This window comes from Diabrotica virgifera, chromosome 1, assembly GCF_917563875.1.
Source record: "Diabrotica virgifera virgifera chromosome 1, PGI_DIABVI_V3a".
Lineage (NCBI taxonomy): Eukaryota > Metazoa > Arthropoda > Insecta > Coleoptera > Chrysomelidae > Diabrotica > Diabrotica virgifera.
Genome location: NC_065443.1, coordinates 89,050,911 through 89,077,889, shown reverse-complemented (window position 1 = coordinate 89,077,889; position 26,979 = coordinate 89,050,911). Strand labels below are relative to the sequence as shown.

At 32.7% G+C, this 26,979-nt stretch overlaps 2 protein-coding genes across 2 annotated transcripts in view; both read right to left on the bottom strand.

The window, feature by feature from the left end:
• LOC114325879 (general odorant-binding protein 83a-like) overlaps positions 1–26,979 on the bottom strand; it is an 86,201-nt gene that overhangs the window by 12,165 nt on the left and 47,057 nt on the right. Inside the window, exons 5-6 of the mRNA XM_028274011.1 lie at positions 22,796–22,860; positions 6,352–6,404 (exon numbers count right to left, since the gene is read on the bottom strand). Of these exons, the coding sequence (XP_028129812.1) occupies positions 6,387–6,404; positions 22,796–22,860 (83 nt within the window). The 3' untranslated portion in view covers positions 6,352–6,386. The remainder of the gene's footprint in view (positions 1–6,351; positions 6,405–22,795; positions 22,861–26,979) is intronic.
• On the bottom strand, positions 20,618–22,438 carry LOC126879189 (uncharacterized). Its single transcript, XM_050642248.1, has 2 exons — positions 22,107–22,438; positions 20,618–21,811 (listed from the first exon to the last, which is right to left on the bottom strand). The coding sequence occupies exons 1-2, from the start codon at positions 22,231–22,233 to the stop codon at positions 21,297–21,299; spliced, it is 642 nt and encodes a 213-aa protein (XP_050498205.1). The 5' UTR covers positions 22,234–22,438; the 3' UTR covers positions 20,618–21,296.

Here is a 26,979-nt window from a genome sequence, read left to right as displayed (position 1 = left end):
TAGTAAAATAGTACACACGAACTCATATCTAAATAATAATAATTAAAAATTTTATATTTTGGATATTAAACCTTGAAAGTATTACAAACAATGTTATTAACGACAAAACAAATTATCGAATTTGCACCAGCTTTTACCTTTCAATCGATAGATTTTAACAATATCTAATAAAAATAAGGTCAAAAGTAAATTTCATATTGTGATGGTTTCGCCATCGTACCCGATTTAGAAATATCAAATTACGCACCTGAACTGTGACTCAGCGAGATTAAGACAAAAAACTTTTTACGAAAACCATGATGGAAATGTTGCGTATGTATACGGTGACCCAAAGGCGTGGTTTCGGAAGATAATGAGGTTATGGAAAAATTATCAATTTTCTTAACCATGTATTAATAATTATTTAGGTACGTATAGTAAAGTTTATACAGAGTGGGCCAAAGAAAACAGTCCACCTCGATATTTGGCAGTATTTATTAGATTTTAAGGAAATGAAGAAACAGGTCGATTTTTGATCTATATAAGGGGGACACATTTTTACGGTACATACATATGTCATTTATCAACCCGCTCTCTTCCATCTCCCCCCACTTATTTTTAAATAGGGAATGAGGATCGTGTGCTACTTCATTTGAAAGGTTATTCAATTCTCTGTACAGTAATATTAACATTGACATAATTATTTATACAGGGTGTCCAAGAAAAATTATTTTGAATTAAGTTAATTGACACAAAAAGAAGAATGTATGCAATTTAGTTAACTCAAAATACATTCTACTACTGACATAAAACAGAGAAAAATGTTTATTTGACAAATAAGTATTGTTTTCCGCTTAACTTAAATATTCAACCTACCACGAGGCAGATGGGTGGCAGCTTGAACATTGAAATTAAGCGAAAAGCAATGTTTAGTTACTAAAAAACATTTTTTTCTATTTTGCGACAGCAGTAGAATGTATTTTGAATTAAATAAATTACCTACATACATTCTTCTTTTTGTGTCGATTAATTCAATTAAAATATTTTTTCTTCGACACCCTGTATAAATAATTATGTTAATGTTTATATTACTGAATAGAGAATTAAATAATCTTTTAAATGAGCTGGCACACGACCCCTATTCCCTATTTAAAAATAAGGGGTTGGTGGAAGTGAAGGGGGGGGGTTGACAAATGACAAATGTATGTACTGTAAAAATGTGTCCTCCTTAGATCAAAAATCGCCACGTTTCGTCTTTTCCTTAAAATCTAATAAATACTGCCAAATATCGAGGTGGACTGTTTTCTTTGGCCCACTCTGGTAAAAGTTCCCAACCTCTTATGTCAATTTCTGGCTATTTTGTTTTGTTACTCTAAATTAAAGAGAATATGTATTTTTACTGTTTACAAACTCCTATGTCGTTATTTTATTAATTTGCTTCTAGATGCCCATTTATGAAATAATGACATAGGAGCTTGTAAACAGTAAAAATTCATAATATTATATTTCTCTTTAATTTAGGGTAACAAAACAAAATATCCAAAAATAGACATAGGAGGTTGGGAACTTTCACCATCGAATATGTATATTATGTTTATATTGAAATTGTCATACAGGGTGGCGAATCGTAAAACGGGCCATAGGAAACTCAATGTAAAATTCTAAACTGTTAAATTCCTTCTTCCTTAATTATTTTACTTCAAAAGTCATGAGAATCTATTTGTAGAGGATTAAAATCTGTATTAAAAACAAAAGTTAAAACTGTTCTACGATTTAAACACATTCCAAAATTTTGAAAAATGCCTACATTTGCAGGTAAGGTATGTGTTAAAAGTTTTTCCCACGTTATTATTTAACTGACTGTTCACACACTATTGACTGAATAAAACATCTTTATTATTATTACTTTCTCCTCAACTGAGGGTACCTTATCAATTTTATTGTTTTTTAAACAAGAAATGGTAAAATAAAAATTTTGACAGTTCAAATATTGTTAATATTTTTATAATAACTTCATTGTGACCGAACGCAACCGATACACATTATGGCACTGTGTGTGGCCTAACTTTGGCGTAATTCTGTGAAACATTATTTATTAAAATTTTACAAAATTTTGGAATATGTTTAATTCGTAGAACAATTTTAACAGTTGTTTTCAATACAGATTGGAATCCTCTACAAATAGTTTCTCATGTGTTTTGATGTAAAATAAATAGGGAAGCAGGAATTCAACAGTTTAAAATGTTACATTGAATTTCCTATGGCCCGTTTTCCAATTCACCACCTGGTATACGACGGAGACGCAAATTGGAGAACATAAAGGATATGGTAAGAAAGAGAAAAGTAGGACGGAACGATCATATAAGTAGAATGACAACAAATAGATTTGTGAAGAATTAGTCATATCTAAATAAAAAGAACAAAGCAATTGAAATATTAATTGAAACAATATCCAGAAAGAAAATAATTTCCTGTAGCTGACTGTGTACCATTTTTCTTCTTTAAGTGCCATCTCCGCAACGAATTTTGGCAATCGTCATGGCTATTCTGACCTCTGAACAGTTGCCTTAAGCTACAACCAAACCATTCTCTCAGGTTCTTCAACCAGGAAACGCGTCTCTTTCCTACTCTTCTCCTACCCACTATATTTCCTAGAATTATGAGTTTCAAGATATTATATCTCTCGTCTCTAACCACATGTCCGAGATATTGCAATTTCTACTCTTTTATTGTGTTTTCAATTTCCTTCTCTCTCTCTCTCTCTCTCTCTCTCTCTCTCTGCCTATTCTCCTTAACACTTCTACATTCGTAACTCTATCTACCCATGAAATCCTTAACACTCTTCTAAAAATGTCCACATTTCAAACGCGTCAAGTCGATTTACTGCAATTCGGTTTAGTGTCCATAATTCAGCTCCATAGTAAAGCACACTATGTCCATAACATTTAATTAATCTTATTCTGTCAGATTTTTGCTGCATAAAATCTTTATCATTTTCACGAAGTTGGCACATGCTTTTTAATTCTCACTCTTATTTCTGCAGTATAATCGTTATTTTCTGTGTTTTTGTAAAAAAAATTTACTCTCTGAGTCTGCTGGCCGCCTACCGTTAATATTTCGTTTGTATTGTTGTTTTTGCTAATTTTCATAAAGGTTTTTTGATGTTAGAGAGAGTCCGTATTCTGCACTATATCTTAATATTTTGTTCATTTTTCTTTCCAAATTGTCAGCTATTATGACGGTATGGTCGGCTTGCCCAATTTTATCAATAAAACTTCAATTCACCTTTATGCCGACTGTCTCGTATACAATTGATAACAAAAAATTCAATTAGTAAAATTCTTTATAAAAGGTGTATATTTATTTAACGTAGAATGAAGTAAACACTTCTGTTGTATATAGGTATATTATAAATTTATTAAAAATTTTTTTTTAAAATTCATCCACAAGGGAGTGGTTGTACAAAACGTTTTCGGTCAAACTGACCATCCTCAGTGTAAACGTCCAGTGTACAAGTAATTGAAACTAGCCACTTGAATAGGTGTAAAACCTCAAAATAACATTATTGCTACATTATGAGCTGTATAGTAATCGACAATAAGTCGATGTATTAAGATTAAAAATGTATCACATGTGGATGTATGTCATCCTTGCTCGGAATTAGCACAAGGTTGTGATCAGGTGAGAGGTTAACAACCAACTTAACCTCTCACCTGATCACAACCTTGTGCTAATTCCGAGCAAGGATGACATACATCCACATGTGATACATTTTTAATCTTAATACATCGACTTATTGTCGATTACTATACAGCTCATAATGTAGCAATAATGTTATTTTGAGGTTTTACACCTATTCAAGTGGCTAGTTTCAATTACTTGTACACTGGACGTTTACACTGAGGATGGTCAGTTTGACCGAAAACGTTTTGTACAACCACTCCCTTGTGGATGAATTTTAAAAAAATTTTTTAATAAATTTATAATATACCTATATACAACAGAAGTGTTTACTTCATTCTACGTTGTCTTAACAAAGGTATACAGCCAACTACAGGGTTTACCCTTTTAAAGTTTTATATTTATTTACTTATTTAAAGTCCCTTAAATGGACTAAACGCTCTATGGACTAAATGGGCTAAACGCTCTATGGACTAAATGGACTAAACGCCCTTTTCGCTCTAAAAAGCTCATCATCAGTGCTGAAGCAGAATTATAACATGCAGAGCCCCAAAATATGTAGGGGTAAAAACCCTTTAAAAGTAGTACAAGTTTGAAAAATTTACATTGTTATGTTTAATTATATTATGTAGGTGATGGTTAAAACTGTTCTGGATATACCACCAGGCATCACAGAACGGGTCCCGGAGAATTCGTAACTATTTTAATCCCTTATCCTAATTACAGGCCAACTGGCAACTCTGGCACGCAGTAGTTTTTCGATAACCCACTAACTACCGGTGAATTTGTAACTTTCATTTTTTAAGTAATGTTGATAATCTAATTCAGGTATTCCAGGTAAGTACCTGTATAAATTACCCTCTTTGAAGGTGGTGTAAAAGGTATTCATCATTTATGTATTGTCTCTTCGAAGAGTTACTAGAGAAAATCCAAATAAATTTTCTCAAAATGGCTGAAATTCTTGTAACAGATTTCGTAATAAGTGAACGTTGGTGTAAGTTATTGGTGGTAAATAATTTTAAATTTCACTTAAGAAAGTGCTAAAAAGTGGAAAACATTTATGGTACTATTCTGCATCTGGTTGCAAGGCAACCTGTTATACCGATGGTGTTTTTTTTTTTAATATATTGAGTAGTAACAAACACTTATGTTGGTTATCAATAATTTGATGTTAAAAATGCACATTTTTGCTATTTTTTGTCTACCAGTAAGACGAAAAGCATTTAAAACAAAATTTAAGATAACCGCATTATAGTGCATGTAAAACAATTTAAACAAGGTTTTATAAATCTTGCTGTACTAGATCTGGATCCCGCCTATGAAAAAAAAGTTGATTACTAGCAAGCTGAAAATTTGTTAATAGCTTAACGGTGTCTAGTCGGATAAACTTTGATATATGGGAACACTGGAACAGGGGCAGTTTTAATTGTGGAACAGGTTAAAAATTTGAAACGGTCAGACCACGAAAACGGCACATTTATTTTGTCCGACAGAACAGACTTAAACTCTCCGAACAGAGATTAAACTCTCATGCAAAAATCAGACTGCTATTTATCACCTGTCATAATTCCTGTCATTTGACAAATTCTACATGTTCCACTCATTAAAACGCTCATTTGGTGATAAATAGCAGTCTGATTTTTGCATGAGAGTTTAGTCTCTGTTCGGAGAGTTTAAGTCTGTTCTGTCGGACAAATTATGCCGTTTTCGTGGTCTGACCGTTCCAAATTTTTAACCTGTTCCACAATTAAAACTTCCCCTGTTCCAGTGTTCCCATATATCAAAGTTTGTCCGACTAAACACCCTTAAGCTATTAACAAATTTTCAGCTTGCTATTATTCAACTTTTTTTTCATACGTGGGATCCAGACCTATACTTAATTATTGCTTATAAAACTGTAAATTAAGTCAGTTAAACGTTAATAACTTATGTAAAAATAAATCGTCTACCTCGATATTACGTGAAATAGCCCAAAGAAATGAGTAACAATACACGGTTTTTATGACACTCAGTGTAACTACTTATGTAACACTTGTTTTAATTTTTATATGGATAGAATAACAAAATGTATGTAAATCTGACCAATTTTTTCTCAATTTATTTGTTTATTGACAATTTAAATGAAAAATAGCCGATTTTAAGAATTTTCGTCTATAAGTTACGACATTTTACCAAATAACTAAAAAAAAGAACCGATTAGTTTATTGAAATAGCTTTAAAATGAGTTGAAGTAAAATAGAATTGGGGCTTTAAAATCAATAAACATTAGTGAAAGGTATACATTTGCGATAGGCCCCGTGTTGGCTGAATCCGTTACTGCGCAAATTTATTTCTTACGTTTTAACCTAACTACCTGAGGTATTAGATTTAATCCATGGTTTCGAATTCACCTGTAGAAGGTCTCGAGTTGGCAGGTTCAGGTAGTAGAAAAGTTACGAATTCGCCGGTGTACATGTTAATTTGAAAATTTTTGTCATTAAAAGTTGCGAGTTGGCGCGTGCCCCACAGAGCTCCTCACTTGGGTTCCTATCTACTAGGCAACCTTATTAGTTTAGATCCCGAAAATTAAAAAGCAATCACATTAAAAAGGCAGTCTTCGACACGATACCTACTATTAAGTCTTATGTTTTTCAATATAAAAAAGCATATACAATCATATCGTATTAAAATAAAAAAATAATTACAACCTACCTATCTAACTAATATTGATGAAGATATCAACAGGGTTAAACGAGGAAATAATCCTGAAAAAAAAATATAAATTACAATTCATTTTTGTTGAAAATTATTTTGTTCATTTTTATACTCTTTTGTTGAATAGAGTATTAAATAATATTTGGATTACATATATAGGGCGAATCGTGAAGTATTTACTGTACATACTCCTGACTCGTATGGAGGAATATGTGCAGTTCCCTGTAGTACATAATTATGTTTGTAAATCGCTGATAATACCTGATATTATGGATGGTCTAAAGTTGTAATGGAACACCCTATTAATTGTACAGTTTCATAATACCTGAATGATTTTTGTTTTAAAGACTATCCGTGCTTATTGTGCTTACTTAACGAAGATCGTTCAAGAGACTGCCACAGCTTTCTCACAGACATCGTGCCATATGCTTTTGTGAGATCCACAAATAAAAGATATATTTCCTGGCGTCTTGCAACTTTCTTTTGTTAAGTTGTATTAGGGTAAATATGTGGTCTACGCAAGATCTTCCAGCTCTAAATCCTGCTTGCTGTTCAACTTCATGAGGTTCGTATTTTTCCTCAATCATTTTTTTTTTTAATTTTACCAATCAGCCTGCTGAAGATACTAGTGACCGAGATACACCTGTAGTTTCCGCAAATATTTTGGACCTTTTTTGTGAATTTGAGTAATCCATGCTTCTTTCTAACTCTTCGAGATTTCATCCCCATTTAAGTATCTCGTAAATAACACTTTAAGATGGCTAATTAGTTTTAGTGTTCCGTTTTTTAGAAGTTCTGCTGGTATGTTCTCCGGTCCGAATGCTTTTTTGTTCTTCATGGATTTAAGTGCTTGTTGTATTTGTTCTACTTTCTTCTTCTTAACGTGCCCTATTAAGTCCCCTTGACGTTGGCGATTAACATGGCGAAACTGTCTCTGTCTCGAGCTATTCTAAATAATAGTTGTTGTTTTCTTTATGCCTGTTGACTCACTGATATTCTTCAACCAAGAGGCCTGTTTTCTACCAATTCCGCTGCGTCCTTCGATTTTAAACATCACATTAAGTTGAAGAATATCATATCGGCCTTTCTTTACTACGTGTCCAAAATAGGCCATCTTTATACATTTTTGATATTATTAGCAGCTCGCGAGTAGCATTTGCTCTCTTAAGAACTGTCACTGTGGTATTTTTAGTATTCTGTGCAGCCACATTTCAAAAGCCTCCAAACGATTAATGGTGGATATTTTTAATGTCCATGCTTCGACACCGTATAAGAGGACTGACCAAATGTAACGTATAATCACACGCTTTCAAAGTTGAAATTGCAAGTTATCATTACAAAAGAATGACCTCATTTTTAAAAATGTTGTGCGGGCTATCTCGATTCTACATTTTATCTCTTTATCTGGATCTAGTTGTTCAGTAATATGGCAACCAAGATATTTAAAACTGGATACTCTTTGAATTATATAACCATCAACATATAACCGTGAATCTTGATGTGCTAAACGGCTAAACACCATGTATTTTGTTTTTGAACAGTTTATGTTTAGGCCAAACTCTCTTCCCACTGTGTCAATGGCATTTAAAAGGCATTACAATCCATCCATGTCATCACTTAAAGTAACTGTATCATCTGCATATCTGATTGTATTTATCCAGGACTTCATTAATAGGTCTGGATCCCGCGTATGAAAAAAAAAGTTGATTAATAGCAAGCTGAAAATTTGTTCATAGCTTAAGGGTGTCTAGTCGGATAAACTTTGATATATGGGAACACTGGAACAGGGGCAGTTTTAATTGTGGAACAGGTTAAAAATTTGGAACGGTCATACCACGAGAACGGCACATTTATTTTGTCCGACAGAATAGACTTAAACTCTCCGAACACAGATTAAACTCTCATGCAAAAATCAGACAGCTATTTATCACCTGTCATAATTCCTATCATTTGACATATTCTACATGTTCCACTCATTAAAACGCCCATTTGGTGATAAATAGCAGTCTAATTTTTGCATGAGAGTTTAATCTCTGTTCTCAGAGTTTTAGTCTGTTCTGTCGGACAAAATACATATGCCGTTTTCGTGGTCTGACCGTTCCAAATTTTTAACCTGTTCCACAATTAAAACTTCCCCTGTTCCAGTGTTCCCATATATCAAAGTTTGTCCGACTAGACATCCTTAAGCCATTAACAAATTTTCAGCTTGCTATTAATCAACTTTTTTTTCATACGCGGGATCCAGACCTATAACTTTCACGCTCCATTCCAAATTATGCAGCGCTTCTTTAAATAGTCTATCTGAATATAAATTTAATAATAGTGAGGACAGTATATTACAAGCCTGTCTTACACCTCTTTGAATTTTACATATTTCTGTTGATTTTCCATTTATGCAAGCTGCCGCTGTTTGACGCCAGTATAATTTTTCTATGATTTTTTCAGCACTTCTTCCACTTTTACATATTCGCCCTGTACTCGTATAATCTGTGGTGAATCAGTATTATAGATATCTCTGTCTTCATTTAGATCCTTTGCGTAATGCTCTTTCCATGCATCTATCTGGATGGGCTGTATTCGTATTTTGTTTAATGTTAATCTTTTATAATTTGTATAATATTTGTATGAATCTGCCGCACTAAAAGGGCCGCACGAATCTGTCTTAAAAGGGTCAAAAAATGTATTGGTTTAAAATCAGAAACTTTCATGACCAAAATAAAAATACAGTAAGGTCTCGTTTTATGCGGTGGATACGTTCTACAGAAAAGCGCATATAAAAAAAATCGCATAAAAAAGAAAAAAGAAGAAAGAATTTACCGAAAATGCGAAGAACCAATTGCACCCAATCGGTTTAGATTTATGAACGCCGTTGGTAAGAGGGAGGCTTTATTTAGCGTGCAGGTGTTGTTTCAGAAATGCAGAGATGTCAGCAGTGAGGTTTTTGCATGCCTGATTGACTACAAAAAGGCTTTCGATAGAGTCCGACATGAACAAATGATGGAAGTGTTGAAGAGGACAGGGATTGACGAAAGAGACCTGAAAATAATAGCTAATCTGTATTGGAATCAATCAGCAGTGCTCCAAATAGATGGAGAATATACAGATCAGGTCAAAATCTTAAGGGGAGTGAGACAGGGCTGCATAATTTTACCGCTGATATTCAATCTGTACTCAGAGCACATTTTTGAAGAGGCTCTAAAAGATATTGGTGAAGGCATCTCACTAAATGGAGTCAAGCTCAGTAACCTGCGATATGCAGATGATACAATAGTGTTTTTCAATACCATAGAAGAGCTGCAAAACTTAATGAATAAAATAACTGAAACCAGTAGAACATATGGACTAGATATAAACACCAGCAAAACCAAGCTAATGATCATCAGTAAACAAAATATTACTGGAGTAAATCTGTATGTGAACCAAATGAGAATTGAACGTGTCTCACAATACAACTATTTGGGAACTATAATCAATGAGTCGTGGGACAATACTCAAGAGATTAAATGTCGCATCGGAAAGGCAAAGAGTGCATTCTTGATTATGAGCTCTGTGTTCAAGAGCCATCACATCACTCTAAAAACAAAAATAAGGCTCCTTAAATGTTGCGTGTAGTCAGTGCTTCTATACGGAGTAGAAACGTGGACATTGAAGGCGGAAACTCTATCAAAACTTGAAGCTTTTGTGCTATAGTTGTACAGGAGGATCCTGAAGATACCATGGACAGACAAAGTCGCCAATGAAGAAGTACTACGGAGGATGAACACAACCGCAGATTTAGTCAATATCGTGAAGGGCTGTAAGCTGCAGTACTTGGGGCATTTAATGAGAAATCAAGGCAGATACGAGCTACTCCAGTACATTTTACAAGGTAAAATTGAAGAAAAAAGGGCCCCAGGACGAAGAAGAATATCATGGCTTGCTAACCTGAGAGCATGGTATAGAAAGACCTCAACACAACTATTCCGTATAGCAACTAACAAAGTCATCATAGTCAGAATGATCACCAACGTTCAGAATGGACAGGCACCCTAAGAAGAAGATAAAAAAGACTTTAGGTGCATTGAAAAAGTAGGTATACGTTCCGTAGTTTTCTAAAATCACACAAAATGGTGGACCTTTGTCCACCAAAAATTGTATGTTTTTGATGTTTTTTTTTCTCTATTAGACCAAATAAAATCTTAAAGAAGAAATTAAAAACGCAGACTAACATATTGAGATTGCAATAACCTCTTCTAATGAAACATAGGTACCTAAAACTTTACACTTAATCAAATGTTTCAATCCAGAAATCAAAATGTGCCGTTTATTATAATACTGCAACTAGAAATCAGCAACATTTAAAACTCTTAAATACTTAAAGATTTAAATTTAATTTCAAAACAATTACAGGTTATACCTTTCAATGCGAAACGCAGATTGATGTAAGAGCTACATGCAACATCATGTAACAAAGGGAATAACCGAATTGCAAACCCTCAGATTACAGATATCTGGATGTGAATAGTTAATATTAATTATACTAGTTGTTAATAATAGAAATTTTTGGATGAAATACAAACCGCACAACTTCAAAATCGCATTAAAAAAATCCGCCTAAAAAGTGACCTAAAGGCTGTATGACACTATGCATTTTCTTGTATCGTTTCTGAATATGTCAAAAAAATGCATAGTGTCATACACATATACAAGAAACGATATCAGAAACGATACAAGAATTTGTGTCAGACACAGCTTGTTGTACAAGAACTGCGCCAATTTCTGCGCAAAAAACAAAAACGTAAAACCTGCTGGTAAAACATCTAAATGTCATGTGTCATGTCATAATGGCGGCTGAAAATGAGATCATATATGATTTATGTCTTGATGAATTTATTTGTGTTTTTGTAGGTATTATTTATAAATCTTTTATTGATACTTAATATACCGTTTGGTTTGGACTACTGTTCTACTAATAACCATATATTTAGCTCCTAGTAAAGTTCAAACTATAACTTTGGGTTTCATGTTGCATAATTTTTTGATAGAGGAAAATAAAATAGTTCCTAATTTGGATCAAACTAAAGATAATTCCTCGGATAATTCTAATGCAAATATTTTAGCACAAATATCAAAACAAAAAAAACACAAATAATCAACAGTAAACGTAAAAATTCTGGTTAACATTAAAATGTTATGTTTTTAAAAGTTTATAAATTTTATAAAATCCTTAAAATCATCTGTAGACGCAGTACTACCATACCAATGTAACGTGACACATGGTGACACAAAATTTCGACCAATCACGTGCCGAATTTCATACAATTTTCGATATAAGAACTTGCATAGTGTCATACAGGGCACAAATGTACGTACAAGAAACGATACAAGAAAATGTATACAACTTCTGATATCAGAAACGATACAAAAAAATGCATAGTGTCATACAGCCTTTACTGTAATCAAGTATTCATCGTCACGTGTGTCTAGGGTCATTTGAATAGATAAACCCACACACGAGTCGTCACAACAAAGACACAGTCCAAACGCGGAAGACAAATAATTAGTGATAAGAATGTGTTACTGGCATTTATTTTAATAAAACTTTTTTTGTAATCTTTTTTAAGAAAATTTCGAGACTCTTCAACACATTGTTTCAAATACAAGTCAATCCAAGATTATTTAGTTGCAAATGGATTGACTTGTATTTGAAACAATGTGTTCAATCTTCGCGACAAAACAATCGCGCGACTACAAATCGCAAATGGCGCTTGCGCTTGCGCTACAATCCGGCGCTTAATGTGACCATACACTTTTACACGATTAAAGTCTGTGCAAAATGGATATACTCTTGCTGTTAGACGCCTTTGTTTTTTTTTCCCCTTTTTTTCTCTTTTTTTAATTTTTAATATTTTAATTTATTATTTGTGCTTTTTTATGTATGTATACAATTTTTTTAGTCAAACACCCTCTGTTGCTCAGTGGTAAGAGCGCCTACCTTTGGACCCGTAAGTAGTGAGTTCGAATTTCACCTGGGTAGAGAATTTTTCATTTATTGAAAATTAATAGATGAAAATAGTTTCTATCCTTGTGGGATCGGTACTCACCGGAGGGACAGCAGACGTTCGGATACAATTAGAGTTTCTTTGCAAAGACAATGACGTCGAATTTGCTAAGTATCAAGACATTTACTCAACACACACACTACACATTACACTAGGTACCAGATAGGAAAAATCCACTGTACCATGTCAATGGTCATTAGATGTAGAGGCATTATAATAAATAAAAAAAAATTTAAATTGTTTTCCAACATTAGTATTACATTATTAAAAATGTTATTAAAATCAAAATTAGGATATACCAGTAACATTTTCTTATCAATTAATCGTCTGCCGAGTTTGATTTGTGTCATGTTTTGACGACCCTTGTATGGCTTTATCTCTTTAAACGAACCTAATACACACGTAAAGATGAATAGATATTTGATTATTCTAATTTTGGTCACAGAAGCTTCCGATTTAAAGACAATATTTATATTACACTATCGTGTAATATAAATATTGTCTTTAAATCAATGAACCTTACATTTTAGACATAATATGATCATAATGTATGAATATTTTTACGATTTTGACCTTTTCTTTATACCTAATACCTAAGACCTTTTCCTTCAGTAACGAAATTCGACATGCCTGTTTTGTCCTCGCAAATATAATTAAGTATTTTGTTGCAGTTTCTTGATTTTATTCTGTAAACATGTTATCTTCATCTATCTCTATAATCAGCAACTCTCTTAGTTTGGTGCTCTTAATATGTCTAATTATAGTGAGCTTTTCCTTGACAAATACCTCTATTCAACAGACAACTCCTTCATATGGATAGGTTTTAAAACAAAAATCATTAGGACATATAATATTAACCTGTAATTTAAGTATTAATATTACTAGAGAAGCGAACACTAAATTGTGTGCAAAAAATAATTTACAAAAATGTTTCAATATTTTTCGCCAAATATTTCCTTGAATTTTAATATATAAAATGAAATTTTATTAGTATAAATAATCCCTCATACTTAGTACAGTGGAACCTCGATAAGTCGGCCCCCGATAACCCGGAAGTCCGGCTAACCCGGACCGATTTTCATCAGACAAACATTTCAACAATAAAAATGTATGTATTATGTTAAAAACATTTTATCTGTAGCCGCTTCTGGAATGTCTTAAAAATATCGAGTTTCATTGATAAAACTTGGCTTTGACCATAATATAATATTTGAGAGATAATGGGTATTTGTGTATTGTAATTTGAACTATACGGTAAAGATGACTCATGGCACACGGCGGCAGCAGATTATCCATTATCGGGCTATCGCAAACAACAGGCACCTTTTATTCCTTTATTTATTTTCAACTGTCTTTTAAAAAATTATTTATAGAACAATGGTCTTTTAAAGTTTAAACAATGAAAGAGCCACTGTTCTTAAATAACATAACATCCTTCCGATGGCAGACGAAATTGACACAGCCGAAACTGACTGAGTTTTTTTTACCTAGAAATGAACAATACTCTTTCTATACTGTCTATCCAGAGGTCGGCAACGCGGCGCCCGCGGGCGCCACTGCGCCCTTAAACTATTGTTAATTTAGACAAGAAATTCAAAACGTATATTTTTTATACGTTTATATTTATATATTTGTTAGGTCAAAAAATAGTTGGCGCCCGCCATGAATTTTTAATTTGGTATTTCACTCTTTATATTAAAAACGTTGCCGACCTCTGGTCTATACTATACTCTATACAATAAACAACTATAATAGGGAAGGTAGATATGTGTACTGTGCATATATATTTCATGTTATTTTAATTATAACGGACTTTATCTATAAGGATACCGTATTTTATTCATTTTTACGATGCTCTCCGGCTAACCCGGATTTTCGATAACCCGGATCGGCCGCGGTCCCGATTAATCCGAGTTATCGAGGTTCCACTGTATGTATTATCACTACATAATAATATATTCGGTACATTTACTTCTACTAGCCACCATTCGATTAATTATTAGAATATCCTGGTTGTAGGAATATTTTTGCTTGGCAGGAAGGATATCCCAATAGGGGGTTTCACCATAAACCAAAAGATGCTACTACAGAAGAGTAATAGTTATTTATGTACCAAGTCAGTAAAGTGACTCTTTATCGAACGAGTCTGATATTACGAGAAGAGGGAGCTAAGCGAGCGAGGCGAATAACAGACGAGTTCGATAAAGAGTCTTTACTGACGTGGTACATACAAAATTTTATCGCCAATCATTTAAAATATTAAAACTTACTTAAAATTTAAGAATTTTTTAATTTTAGATCAAATAAACATTTCGTATGACAATGACAGATGACTTTTGCATGCTGACAGGTTTCGATGTTTAATCGATAGTTATCAATAGAGCTTTTCATCGATTGTCGTTTGTTTCGAGCTTCTGTCATATGTTATATAATCTGTGTATAATATTAATATACACGGATTATACGACATATTACAGAAGCTCGAAACAAATGACTGTGAATGAAAAGCCCTTTATTGAATACCTAATTACTAAATCTGTAAAGTTTTGATTTATTTTGTATGAATATAATTGCAAAATACTACAGAATTTCACTTTTTGACATTAAGTTAATTCATAATAACGTAAATTATGAACAAATCTTTAATAATTAAAGTAAATAAATTTTAAGTTCACTCAAATAAATAATATAATCTGATACCGCCATTGACCATTTATAGCCCATTCCACGAATATACGACCCTCTTGGATTAGCGCGACAACGAATATTTGACTGTGCAAAATATGAAGAACGAAAGTAAATGGCACCTATGTACGCCGTCGCTCCCGCCTGGCGGCGCTAGTGTAGTTGGGGGTCAACGTTTTGACAGTTCGTGAAGCTTGTATATGGTGTTTTTGTTTACAATTTAATAAATTAATAATTATGGCAGAAAAATACGGATCTTGGACTGTTTGTGCGTTAAAAAAACGAATTAAGAAGAAGGAATGCGAGAGTTACTGGAAAAAAGGAAGCCCTTATCGAAAGGTAAACTATATTAATCATCTTGTTTTATTTCTATACCTCAGACCAAATTAAAAATATTTATGTTTATCTAAGTTTTATAGTGAAGTATTTGTATTTGGGTTTGAGCTATGTATTATAACTAAACTGTGGTAATTAGCTAAGCTACGATATATTTAATACAATTTTGTGCCTCCTTACTCATGGTGCATTACTCAAACAAAACTCATTATAAAACAGAATCTTTAATATTACATATATGTATGAAAGTTATTACAAAGACATACATACATATATGCAGAGCAAAATACACATAAAGAAAGAAATCACAGAAATCATGTTACATATTTTGAGTTCATAGAATGTATGGTTCAATTTGCAATAGTAATATATGCACAGCCTTTTTATATTGAGTTAAATATTTTTCATTACTCTAATGTCATGGGGCAATTTATTACAGAATATTTGGCACCTTTTTCTGTCACAATCAATCTGTGAATAGTGTAAATATACTTAATCACCCCATTTTTATAACAAGGTGTAGATAGATTCATTTCAAACAGATGTAGTAGATACTCCTCAACATATATTGCAGATATTGTTAAAATATTGTTAGTTCTGAAGATATCAACCCCTGCATAGAATAACGTTGTAACTAACATTTTTGGTGATTTTGAGTTAGTGTTCTTCTTGTACAACTTTTCATGCTCTATACTCTATATGCCAATATGATCGGTGTGGGTGTAACTACATTTATAAGAAAGATTCGGAATGGAGTAATACGGTAGATGTTAAAAATATTTTAATTATTTGTAGAATAACAGAATAACTGCAGTTATTACAATTTTATTCGCCATACTGGTTGCTAAGTTTTGACAATTTTGTGCGAATAGAACCTACACGTGTGTCAGATACAGTCGGAAAAATGAAAGAATACCCATGAACGAACATATAAAACACGCTGTATTTTCCTGTCACTGTTTCAAAGAAAATTGTCCAGTGCAAGTACATGTAACAATAATTATTACATGTACCTGCGCTGGCCAATTTTTTGTGTGACACAGTGACAGGAAAATACAGAGTGTTTTATATGTTCGTTCATGGGTATTCTTTCATTTTTCCTACTGTAAGAACATTGTAAGTGACTTTATATTCATATCAAAAACTGTAACTGCCACAGTTCAAAAAAGTGTCCTTTATTCAAAAAAGTAGACATTCTTTTAAAAGAGGAGTTCGACATTTATATAATTACTTACTTCTTACACTGAAAGAATGTCACATGCACAAAAATAGAAATTTGTATATTTTTTACCATTTCTGAAGAATATCATAAATGCTGGTTACGTTATTCTTTGCAGGGGTAGATATTACAATTTTTTCTTTCATTTCGGTTGGGATACATTTTTTTAATGAGACAACTCAAATTAAAATGATGTAGGTACAAAATATATTAATGGAATCTGAATCTACTCCATACCTCATCATGACCCTCATAAATATTAATCTAATCTGCTAGTGCCAAATGACTTTGAAAATGTTTATTAGAATCACTAACGATTCTTTGGAAGCACAAAGCAGTACTTTATTTATTACATAATATATTAAAACTTAGACTTTGAGTAGTGTGATCTGATATTACATTTTTGTGAATTGTGACTGTATATTCTCCATTATAATTATAAAAAATGTTAAGATGTGTTATAAATTCTTAAGTATTCTATTTTCTATTACAGATTGGCTGCATATGATAGAAACAATGATTTTCATGATGTCATTGTGGACTGTTCAGTTGCAGAACCAACATCAAATATTCTATGGCCACCAAATGATGATTTCACGAGTCTTAAGCAATCTTCGGAAGTTCCTCCCATAGATATCGTGGACATAAACAACTATTTTTTATGTAGTTACAAGTCAGCTGAAGGAATGAGCATGTGTGCTTCAGTCCACAGAAAAGGCTACAGCATATTGACAAACAATTTTTTATTAGCTATGGTAGAGGCAACAACAGAGGAGAATCATTTTTACAAAGCACAGGTAAACAGTGAAATGACCAAAGCCCTTACCTATTACGTTAAACTGATCCTCTCCATGGATGGAAGTGTTACTGAAGCATCATGTGAATGCATTGCTGGCAAGGGGTATAGAGCTGTGTGCAAACATGTTGCTGTTGTCTGCTATGCTCTATTACACTTAAAAGAGCATGGTAAATTGTACATAAAAGATACCTGCACGGATCAAAAACAAGTCTGGCATATGCCAAAAAAAAGCAGATTAGAAGTAGCGCCACAGAAAGCTGAAGATATAAGTTTTGCTGTCCCTGAGTACAACGTTAAAAAAAGGCAGAAGACAAACTTGTGCTATGATCCCAGACCGCAAGAATATATAAATATGCCTAATTTTAATGACAACGTTAGAAATCAGGTCATTAATTACACGTCAAGTAGGAACAGAAGTTTATGTATTAATGGATCTTTTAGTGCAGCTTCTGTTTCAGGTATTGCCCATGATCATGATTACTTATCGACTTCAGTCATGCAGCAAATGGTAGATAAACATATTCATGTTTCAACAAAAGAAATTAAGTCTATCGAAGAAGCTACAAGAGGTCAGGGTAATTCTGCCACCTGGTTCCAACAAAGATCGATGCGATTAACAGCATCTCACGTTGGTACTGTTGTTCATATGACACACAGGAGAAACATAGAATCCTTTGTGAAGTTAATTACTGAACAAAAAACTTTTCACTCCAGTGCAACAGATTGGGGCAAAAGATGTGAAAAGATAGCCATCAGTGCCTATGAGGAGGCAACTAGTAATCGTGTCATTAGGTGTGGACTTTTTATTTCATTGGACCATCCCTTTTTAGCTGCTTCTCCTGATGGACTTATTGCATCATTAACAGTATTGGAAGTGAAGTGTCCATATTCTATAAAAAATTCCATAATTAGTTGTGATAGTTTGCCATATTTGGAGATGAAGGATGATAAATTGTGTTTGAAATCCAATTCCAATTATTACTATCAGGTCCAAACTCAGATGTTAGTCACTGGTCGTGAGTTCTGTGATTTTGTGGTTTGGACAACAAAAGAAATGAAAATTATTTCTGTAAGTAGAAATAATGATTTAATACACAATGAAATTGTCCCAAAATCTAAACAGTTTTTTGATAAATATATGGTTCCAGCTTTGACCAAAAATATTATTTATAAATCTTCTTCTTTTGGTGCCTATTCATTCCAAATATTGGCTATCATTCTGGCTATACTTATGTTATTAACTAATGCTTTAAATAGATTAGTTGTGGAGAACCATTTCCTCGGATTCTTTAAACCATAATATTCTTCTTCTCACTTTCCAAATACTTTGCTTTGAAGGAATATTTTCAGTAATCTGTATTTAGTGCCGTCTTCATTATGTGTCCGAGATATTCTAACTTTCTCGTTTTAATTGTATACATCACTTCTCATTCTTTCTTCATTCTTCATAGTATGGTCTTGTTGGTTGTCTTGTCCGTCCATGATATCCTCAGCATTCACCTGTATAGCCACATATCAAATTTAAGTTTTTTCTCCATCGCTTCAGTGAGTGTCCAAGATTGAACTCCGTAATATAATATCGAGAAGATATATCATTGTATGAGCCTTACTTTTATCTCCAGATTAAGGTTGTGGCTTTTAAAGAGTATGGCCTTGTTGTTGAATTCGCTCCTAGTCTTCCCTATTCTACATTTTACTTCTTGTGAGTGATCCCATTGTTCATTTACTATTGTTCCAAGATAGGTATACTGTTTTATCTTGGTCCACTGGTGTATTATTAATAAGCAGTTGGACGTCTCTAATTTTATTTTTGCTGATGACCATAAATTTTGTTTTTAATATGTTTACTTGTAGTCCAAATCTTTCACTTACTTTTATAAATACATTTAGATAATGTAGATAATTTACTATATTAATTGCGAAATGAGTCACAATTTAAGTTGGAAATTAATTTTATTGACGTTTCGACTTCCACCTCAGAAATCGTTATCAAAATATAAAATATTAATAAACAAATTTTGTTTACATTACTTGGTAAAATATTCTTCGAATACCTATTAGAAGAATTGTTATTAAATAATTAGAAGAATTTTTTTACCAAGAAAAATAAACAAAATTTGTTTAATTTATTAATATTTTGTATTTCAATAACAATTTATGAAGTGGAAGTCGAAACATCAAAAAAATTAATTTCCAACTTAAATTATGGCTCATTTCCCAATTAATACAGTAGATTACATAATTAATGTAGATAATCTGTATGACAAAATAAAAGACAAATAAATAGTTTTTGTTTTATTAATTTTTATCCAATATCTTGCTACGAAAATTTGCTAACAAAGGATAGATAATCTGTATGACAAAATAAAAGACAAATAAATAGTTTTTGTTTTATTAATTTTTATCCGATATGTTGCTACGAAAACAAACACAGATGACCCAGGCATATAACTATAAATGGCAGTGAGATAGAAAAAGTCTAGGAATATATCTACCTAGGCCAAATCCTGAAACTTGACAAAGAGGACCAAAGTGCGGAAATTACTATGAGAGCAAGACTAGCATGGGCAGGATTTGGAAAACTTAGTTGGATACTTGAGTATTGCAAAATACCTTAATACTTGAGCAAAGTGTTCAACCAGTGCATCATGATATATGGATGTCAAACCTGGACCCTAACCAAGGCAAATATGAATAAACTAGCCACAACAGAAAGAGCAATGTTAGGTATACGACTGTCGGATAAAAAGAGGAACGACTGGGTAAGATCAAAAACAAAAGTCGAGGACATAACAAAAGTTGCCAAACTTAAATGGAGCTTCGCAGGCCACACTGCTAGACAAAAAGACCAACGTTTGAATGCAACAATACAACATTGGAGACCTTAGAGGAACGACCGAGAGAAAGATCACAGATGAGGTGGGTTGATGATATTAAAAGAGTAGCCGGAACAAATTGAAAACATGTTGCTCAGGATAGAGACCGATAGAAGGAGTTGGGAGATGCCTATGTCCAAACGTGGACGATAGAAGGTTAAGAAGAAGATGTTGCTACGAATTACCTCGACAACCTTCCAGTATAAGAGGACAATCGATTATGTATGTTGCTATGAAAATTTGTTAACATGAAGCATACTTATAAACAATGTAGATGATCTGTATAAAAAAATAAAAGACAAATAAATAGTATTTCTGTTTTATTAATTTTTGTCCATTATGTTGCTACGGAAATTTGCTAACATAAAACATACAAATATTATTCTGCTTCCCAATGGTACTAAATTGCTCGACAAATACTTTAGAATCTTGTATGTTTTGCCCAGACCAATTACTCTCTCAATATGTATCCTATTAGATGAAATTTTTTTTGAGCGACAAAGCTGGTGAGGCTCAAGCTGGTCAGATTTGTTTTTCAAAAAATCTGGCATATTGACAGTCACATCTTTTAATGCTAAAATGTCTTGAATCTGAAAACCTCGATCTGCTAATACTATATCATTTTTTTCCAGCAAATTAGACAAACCGCACTTTTCAAACAAGCATCTATCACTAATGGAACCTCCATAACTATCGGAAACAAAAGATATGCTACCTGTACTTGAAATGCCAACTAAAACTTTTAGTGTATTACATGATTTGTATGTTGAGTATGTAAGCTGTTGTGATACTGGATTTTTGGGCTGATCTATTTTCACCTCAGTACAATCTATAATAACTGTACTAGCACATTGCCGGCCTTTAAACTTAGCATTTTCTTTAGCAATGTAAAGTGGTATCCAGATATTAAGTTCTCGAAATTGACAGTAAATAAAGTTGATCCATGTGATAAATATACGGCTAACTAATGCCTCACTTATATCAAATTAAAATGACAGTTCTTTATTTATCATATTTCGTCTTAACTTAACAATAGTAAGTAAAAACTCATTTGCTGGAGTTAGTACACGGACACTCATTTTAGATCCAGTTGGATAATATAAGAGATGGTTCACTGCGGGACCTAAAATGTTAAAAACAAGCCAAAAATGTTCACCACTATCAAACCCAGTATAGAATTTGAGTTCTTCCAACTTAGACTCACATTGCAAATTTTCGATACAAAATGAGTTAAGTGGTGTACTAGTCATAGTGGATGCATCACATTTATCTATAAGTTCATCTTCATGGTCATTTATTTCGATTGGTGTAGACTCTACTTCGACTTCATCGCAAGGTTCTGGTGGGACTGGGTTAGATGAACTGATGGATGACAAATGTGATGATTCTTTTCTTAGAGCTCGTTTTATCATCCGTTCTTTTCTCTGCTTGGCTGATTCCCGTTTCTTTTCAGTCCAGCTAAATTGGCTTGGTATAACATTTTTCTTGAGCCGAGGCTTTGCTGTAAAATAAACAAAAAATTGTTTACAATAAAGTTGAGGTTATACTAATGGAGCTAGGTAAATAAGAACTTAATAATGAAGTAAATACTTCTGTTGTATGTTAGTATATTAAATTAATTTAATATAAAAACATACAACAAAAGTCTTTACTTCATCTTAATATGTTATTGGTATACAAGTATACAGCCAACTACAAAGTTTTCCCTTTTCAAAGTAAATATGGTTGCAACTGAATATTCCAGAAAAACATTTACGTACAAGAAAAACAAGTATTTAAACAAATAAACAACTTACGATTTTTTACATTCGAATCCAGGGGCAATACATAATCTGTTTTCACAAAATGTTTGTTGCAGATACGAGCATTTATTGTTGGCACATATTTATCCCTTCTTATGGCGATAATCCACTTTTTTCTCATCAAACTATCTTTAGGAAAACCTGTGTCCTGATGTTCTCGATGAGCACAAAGGCACAACACAACATTGGGGCATTTTATTTTCTTAAAATAAATTCACAAAACCAAATAAACGCAATATTTACTTATAAGTAAATTGATTTGACGAGTTGACGTGACCTCCAACTACACAAGCGCCACCTACGTTGAGCTTTCCAGATTAGCTGCCATTGCAAATTATATTGTTGTTTATTGGAGTAATTATTAGAGCAAAATACTTTCGTACTTCTTATGCTGCAAACTAAAATATTCGTTGTCGCGATAATCCAAAACAGTCGTATATTTGTGGAATACACAATACATTCCATCTCGGTTAATTTGATTAATAATCGCGGCAGGTAAAGTAAAACTCTTCTTTTAGTATAATAAACTATTACTTTACTGCCGCAAATGTGGGCAAATGAGTACAATATTATAAAAAATGACTTTAGTCACCGTTGGCGATAAAGTATGTTTTTGCAAATTAAGTTATCCCTGATTTAGTCCACATATCTATAGCGCATAAACTCGTATTTGTGTTACTTACGTCTGGAGCTTCCGATTGATAACACTTGTGGGTCAACCAAGCATTTTCACAGTCGTTTTTACCCTCTAAAATAAAATATGTTTGTATTAATATTAGTATTGAGAAATATCACGATAATAAATATGTAATCTTTTTTTAAAGAAACTCATCTAATTATGCAAAATATGTTAACAAAAACTTATCACTAATACAAGAAGGGTAAGATCAAAACAAGCTTCAATTTTTCTTACTTGTCTCAAGTTGGAGAAATAAATTAGGTAACTTTTAATCAATTAAAAATAAATACATTTTTAACTAATAGTTAAAAATGTATTTATTCAAATTTTAAAAATCTTTCTTCTGTCAACGAAAGTTGACAGATCTCAGCGTTTTTTATTTATTTTTTTTTTAATAAAGACACGAACAATTTTATTCTATAAGTGATTTCCACACTGTATAACTTTATGGTTTTATAATGGAAGGACATAGGATGGAACAAAATTATTTCTGTCCTAAGACCCGTCCATTTTTCAAAATAAATATGCACTTTTTAGACCTAAATTTGATTGTACAGGGTGATTCACGTAAGCCTAACATAGTCCATAAGCTTTATTTTTAATGGAACACTCTATACATTTTTATATTTTTAAAAGCTGTTTAACAACTTGATTTCAAATGTATGGTGTATTATGAATAATACAGGGTGAAATTTTGAAATTACAGCGTGGAAACCACTTATGGAATAAAAATGTTTTTGTCCTTATTTTAGAAAATTATAAAAACCGCTAAGTTATGTCAACTATTAAATTCAAATATGCACGGTTAAGCATAAAGGATCACGCACAAACCTTATTGAAAATAGGTCCCAGTGGATTTCGTTCATACTTTGGAAAAATACTCTTTGAAGCATCCTGATAAAAAGTTCTCATGGGCACAACTCAATCGTATGAAGGATTTTCAAGATATAGAGGCCCAAACTCGGAAAATTATAAGATTTACGGGTATTCCAATTCCATGAGTTACTGGTTATTTGGCAACATGTAGAAGTTTGGATCAAGGAAAGTACTAGTAGTCTAGGATTTTTTCCTGGCTATCCAATGGCGACCTTTACTTTGACATTGACCTTCAACGGACGTCATTTTCTAGAGTTTCGAGGGTTTTCGGCATTCAATTGATATAAACAGATTACTCATGATTTTTGGGATCGCTAAACACGAATATTCCATCAGAATTGCCCTCCGGATGACGTGGTGGCTACGGCCTCTGCAAGGGACGTCATCTTCTAGAGTTTCGATGGTTTTCGGCATTTAATTGATGCAAATGAATTACTGGAGGGTTTTTTGACGTCGATATACACGAATATGCCACCAGAACCGACTCCCGGCGCACCTGATTTCCAAGGTCAATGAAAGGGGCTCCTGGAGTTTCGAGGGTCTTTGGTACTACATTAATACAAACAGATCAGTTATAGGTTTTTGGGGTTGCTGAACACGAATACGTGATCAGCACAGACACAGGAGTACCTGGTGCCTAAGACAGGTTATCTTCTGGAGTTTCGGAGGAATCAAATGGATTACTCTTAGGTTTTTGGGGTTGCTCTTTTGGATTACTCTTGGTGTGTGTACTCACTAAGTGAGTAATTTAAGTACTCAATTGTTTTAAAAAATATGTCAACACGCATGGGATAATGAACATAGAGTTCAGTGGAGAGATTCAAGTATAGTCCTGAAAGAATCAGATAGTAAAAAGAGAAAAATCAAAGAAGCGGCTCTAATTATGCTAAATGAAACCAATTGTGTCGCAAATTCCTTGGTAGAATGCAGTAGGATGTGGTTACCCATACTGAAAGAGGAAGTCAATAGAAAGAAAATACCACGATTAGTAGTCAATAACATATCGAGTTAGTACAAATTTTATATTTTAGTATTACTTATTGTATATCTATGTAATATTAATATTATTTATAATTTAAACATATTAAAGTCAGAATTTGGTATTAGTTTTTTGAAGATAGATTAAATGTAAGACCAAATACTTACGATGTCGGGATAGTATCACGAGGTTTTTTCCTGGTTTTCCCTCGTGATTTACTATGGAATCTCTAACGCGAGAATTTTACTGTCATCGTTGCATTTGGTTGTCTTTTTAAAGACAGATCACATGCTATGATTTTTTTTGCGACGGATATTCTTGAGTTGGGATTGATTTCATGTAATCGAATGAACTATCTTTTAGTAAAGTCGTCCCAGGAACGCAACTCATAAATATTGGCGATATCATTTCAAAGTCTTCTACTTTAAAATGTATAATATACGTCTGAATTGCCAATATAAATGAGTCAGATTAAATAAATTAATAGAAGAATTTTTTTACTTAGCAACAACATGTTTGTTTATTTTAATAGTATTTTGTATTTTGACAACGAAACCCGATTTGGGCTTCGAAACGTTAATAAATTCATTTTTAGTAAAATTGTGGCTTATTTCCCATAAAAAATACGTAATTAATATACGAGATATGAACGAGGCTCGAAACAAATGAGAAGCGTTGAAAAGACCTAATATACGTTGACAGCTGGAAAATGTTTCTTTGTTGTTTCCATAGCACACTACTTTTAATGAATTATTTCGTTTACCGGTGACAGTAACAATTATGTTTTTAAATTTACACGTTTTGTAAGATATCTCGAGATATAAAAAAGGTATTAACATTCGGTTTTCGCTATTCTGTTGCTAATTTTGTCTAATTTTGTAATATGGTATTAAAAATGCATGTTTGTATTTAATATTTTCCAAGGAACACTAGATTTCTGAAAAAAATTAAATACCGCCTTCTAGCTGGCATATTACTCAGTAAGTTGGTTCGAAATCATAACTTTTATATTGACGAAAAAGATCTGTCTTCAACAAGACCAAGTTTGCAAAATTTGATTAAGCAGAACCGGACTCACAGCCAGTTTTTTATAACAAGGTTCCCACTCACCCCCACCTCTTATTTTCAAAGGTAGACCTAAACTTGTCAAATCAAATATGCGTAGAATTTTATGAAGAATACGACGATCGGATTTCCAGTGCCCCTTCATTAGGAAAATTTTGTAAATTTTAGATTTTTTAATTTTTGATATTCAATTACGCCCTCTAGCGGTGGTCCGACAATTATGAAAATAATTTCCAGGCTTTTCCTGAGGCAACTTTTGTTATAAAATTTTTTATTTCAAAGCTCTACTATAAACGGTTCCTGAGATATGGCCGAGAGCCATTCTTATTGGGACACCCGGTACAAAATTTTTGGCTACAATAAACTATTTATAGTGTTAATCTTGAATCTTGAATGGGTTGCATGTGAAAGTTCATTTTAAATGAAGTAAAAGTCAGACTTACAATCTTTATTATAACTTCCGACGACCGGTTTCGCTCTTTAAAATATGTAGAGCATCTTCAAGTCAAAGGTAACAAGCTACAAAATGCTACAAATAAAAAACCAGAGTTAGAACAGTGTCTGGTTGTAAAAGATGCTAAAGATCCATAAGATCAAGCCAATGTTGAATAACATACATAAAAGTAGCGAAATAGCAGACAACTGCCTATGCATGCAAAAACGGGGGGTGGTAAAAAAACGTCCCCAAACTCACAAACACAGGCAGACGTATGCGATATATAATCATGCAATTATAATGTCTTTATTTATAATATAATGTATTTATAGTGTCTTTATCATGGTGAATTTCTCCCCGATTACAGAGATTTGTGCCTTTCAGTATATAGTATATATACCTACGTAAATATCTGCAATTTTCATTATTAGTTATTATTATTAGCGAAATTTTAGTTTATTAATTTCATTATTCTTGCTTAATTCAATCATTTCACAGGATCATTAACACTGATCTAGTTATAAAATTTTACGTTTAACTTTAATCTGTGGAAAAGTTCACATTACTGTGTCAAAGTATTGTTTTAATTTCCTAATACTCGAAATAATTGCCTACAACATGACATAGATACTGATAAATGAATAATCGATTAGGTAATCTGTCGTCTTTTTTCTTGGAAATAAACTGTTTTTAATGTTTAAAATGTTAAATAATAACAGTTTATATGTTTTAATAATAATATGCATTCCGTAATAGTAAGTATACCTAGTCTAGCACAAGGTCTAAAATTATTTGAAGATCGGGTAGGTAATCTTTTATAAAGCATTTTAAA

What these genes read in the sequence shown, in the direction of transcription:
- LOC126879189 (XM_050642248.1), bottom strand. Translation starts at nt 22,233, where the DNA reads ATGAGAAAAAAGTGGATTATCGCCATAAGAAGGGATAAATATGTGCCA. An exon ending in GGATTCGAATGTAAAAAATC is followed by an intron (nt 21,812 to 22,106) that starts GTAAGTTGTTTA and finishes TTTATTTTACAG; the next exon opens with CAAAGCCTCGGCTCAAGAAA.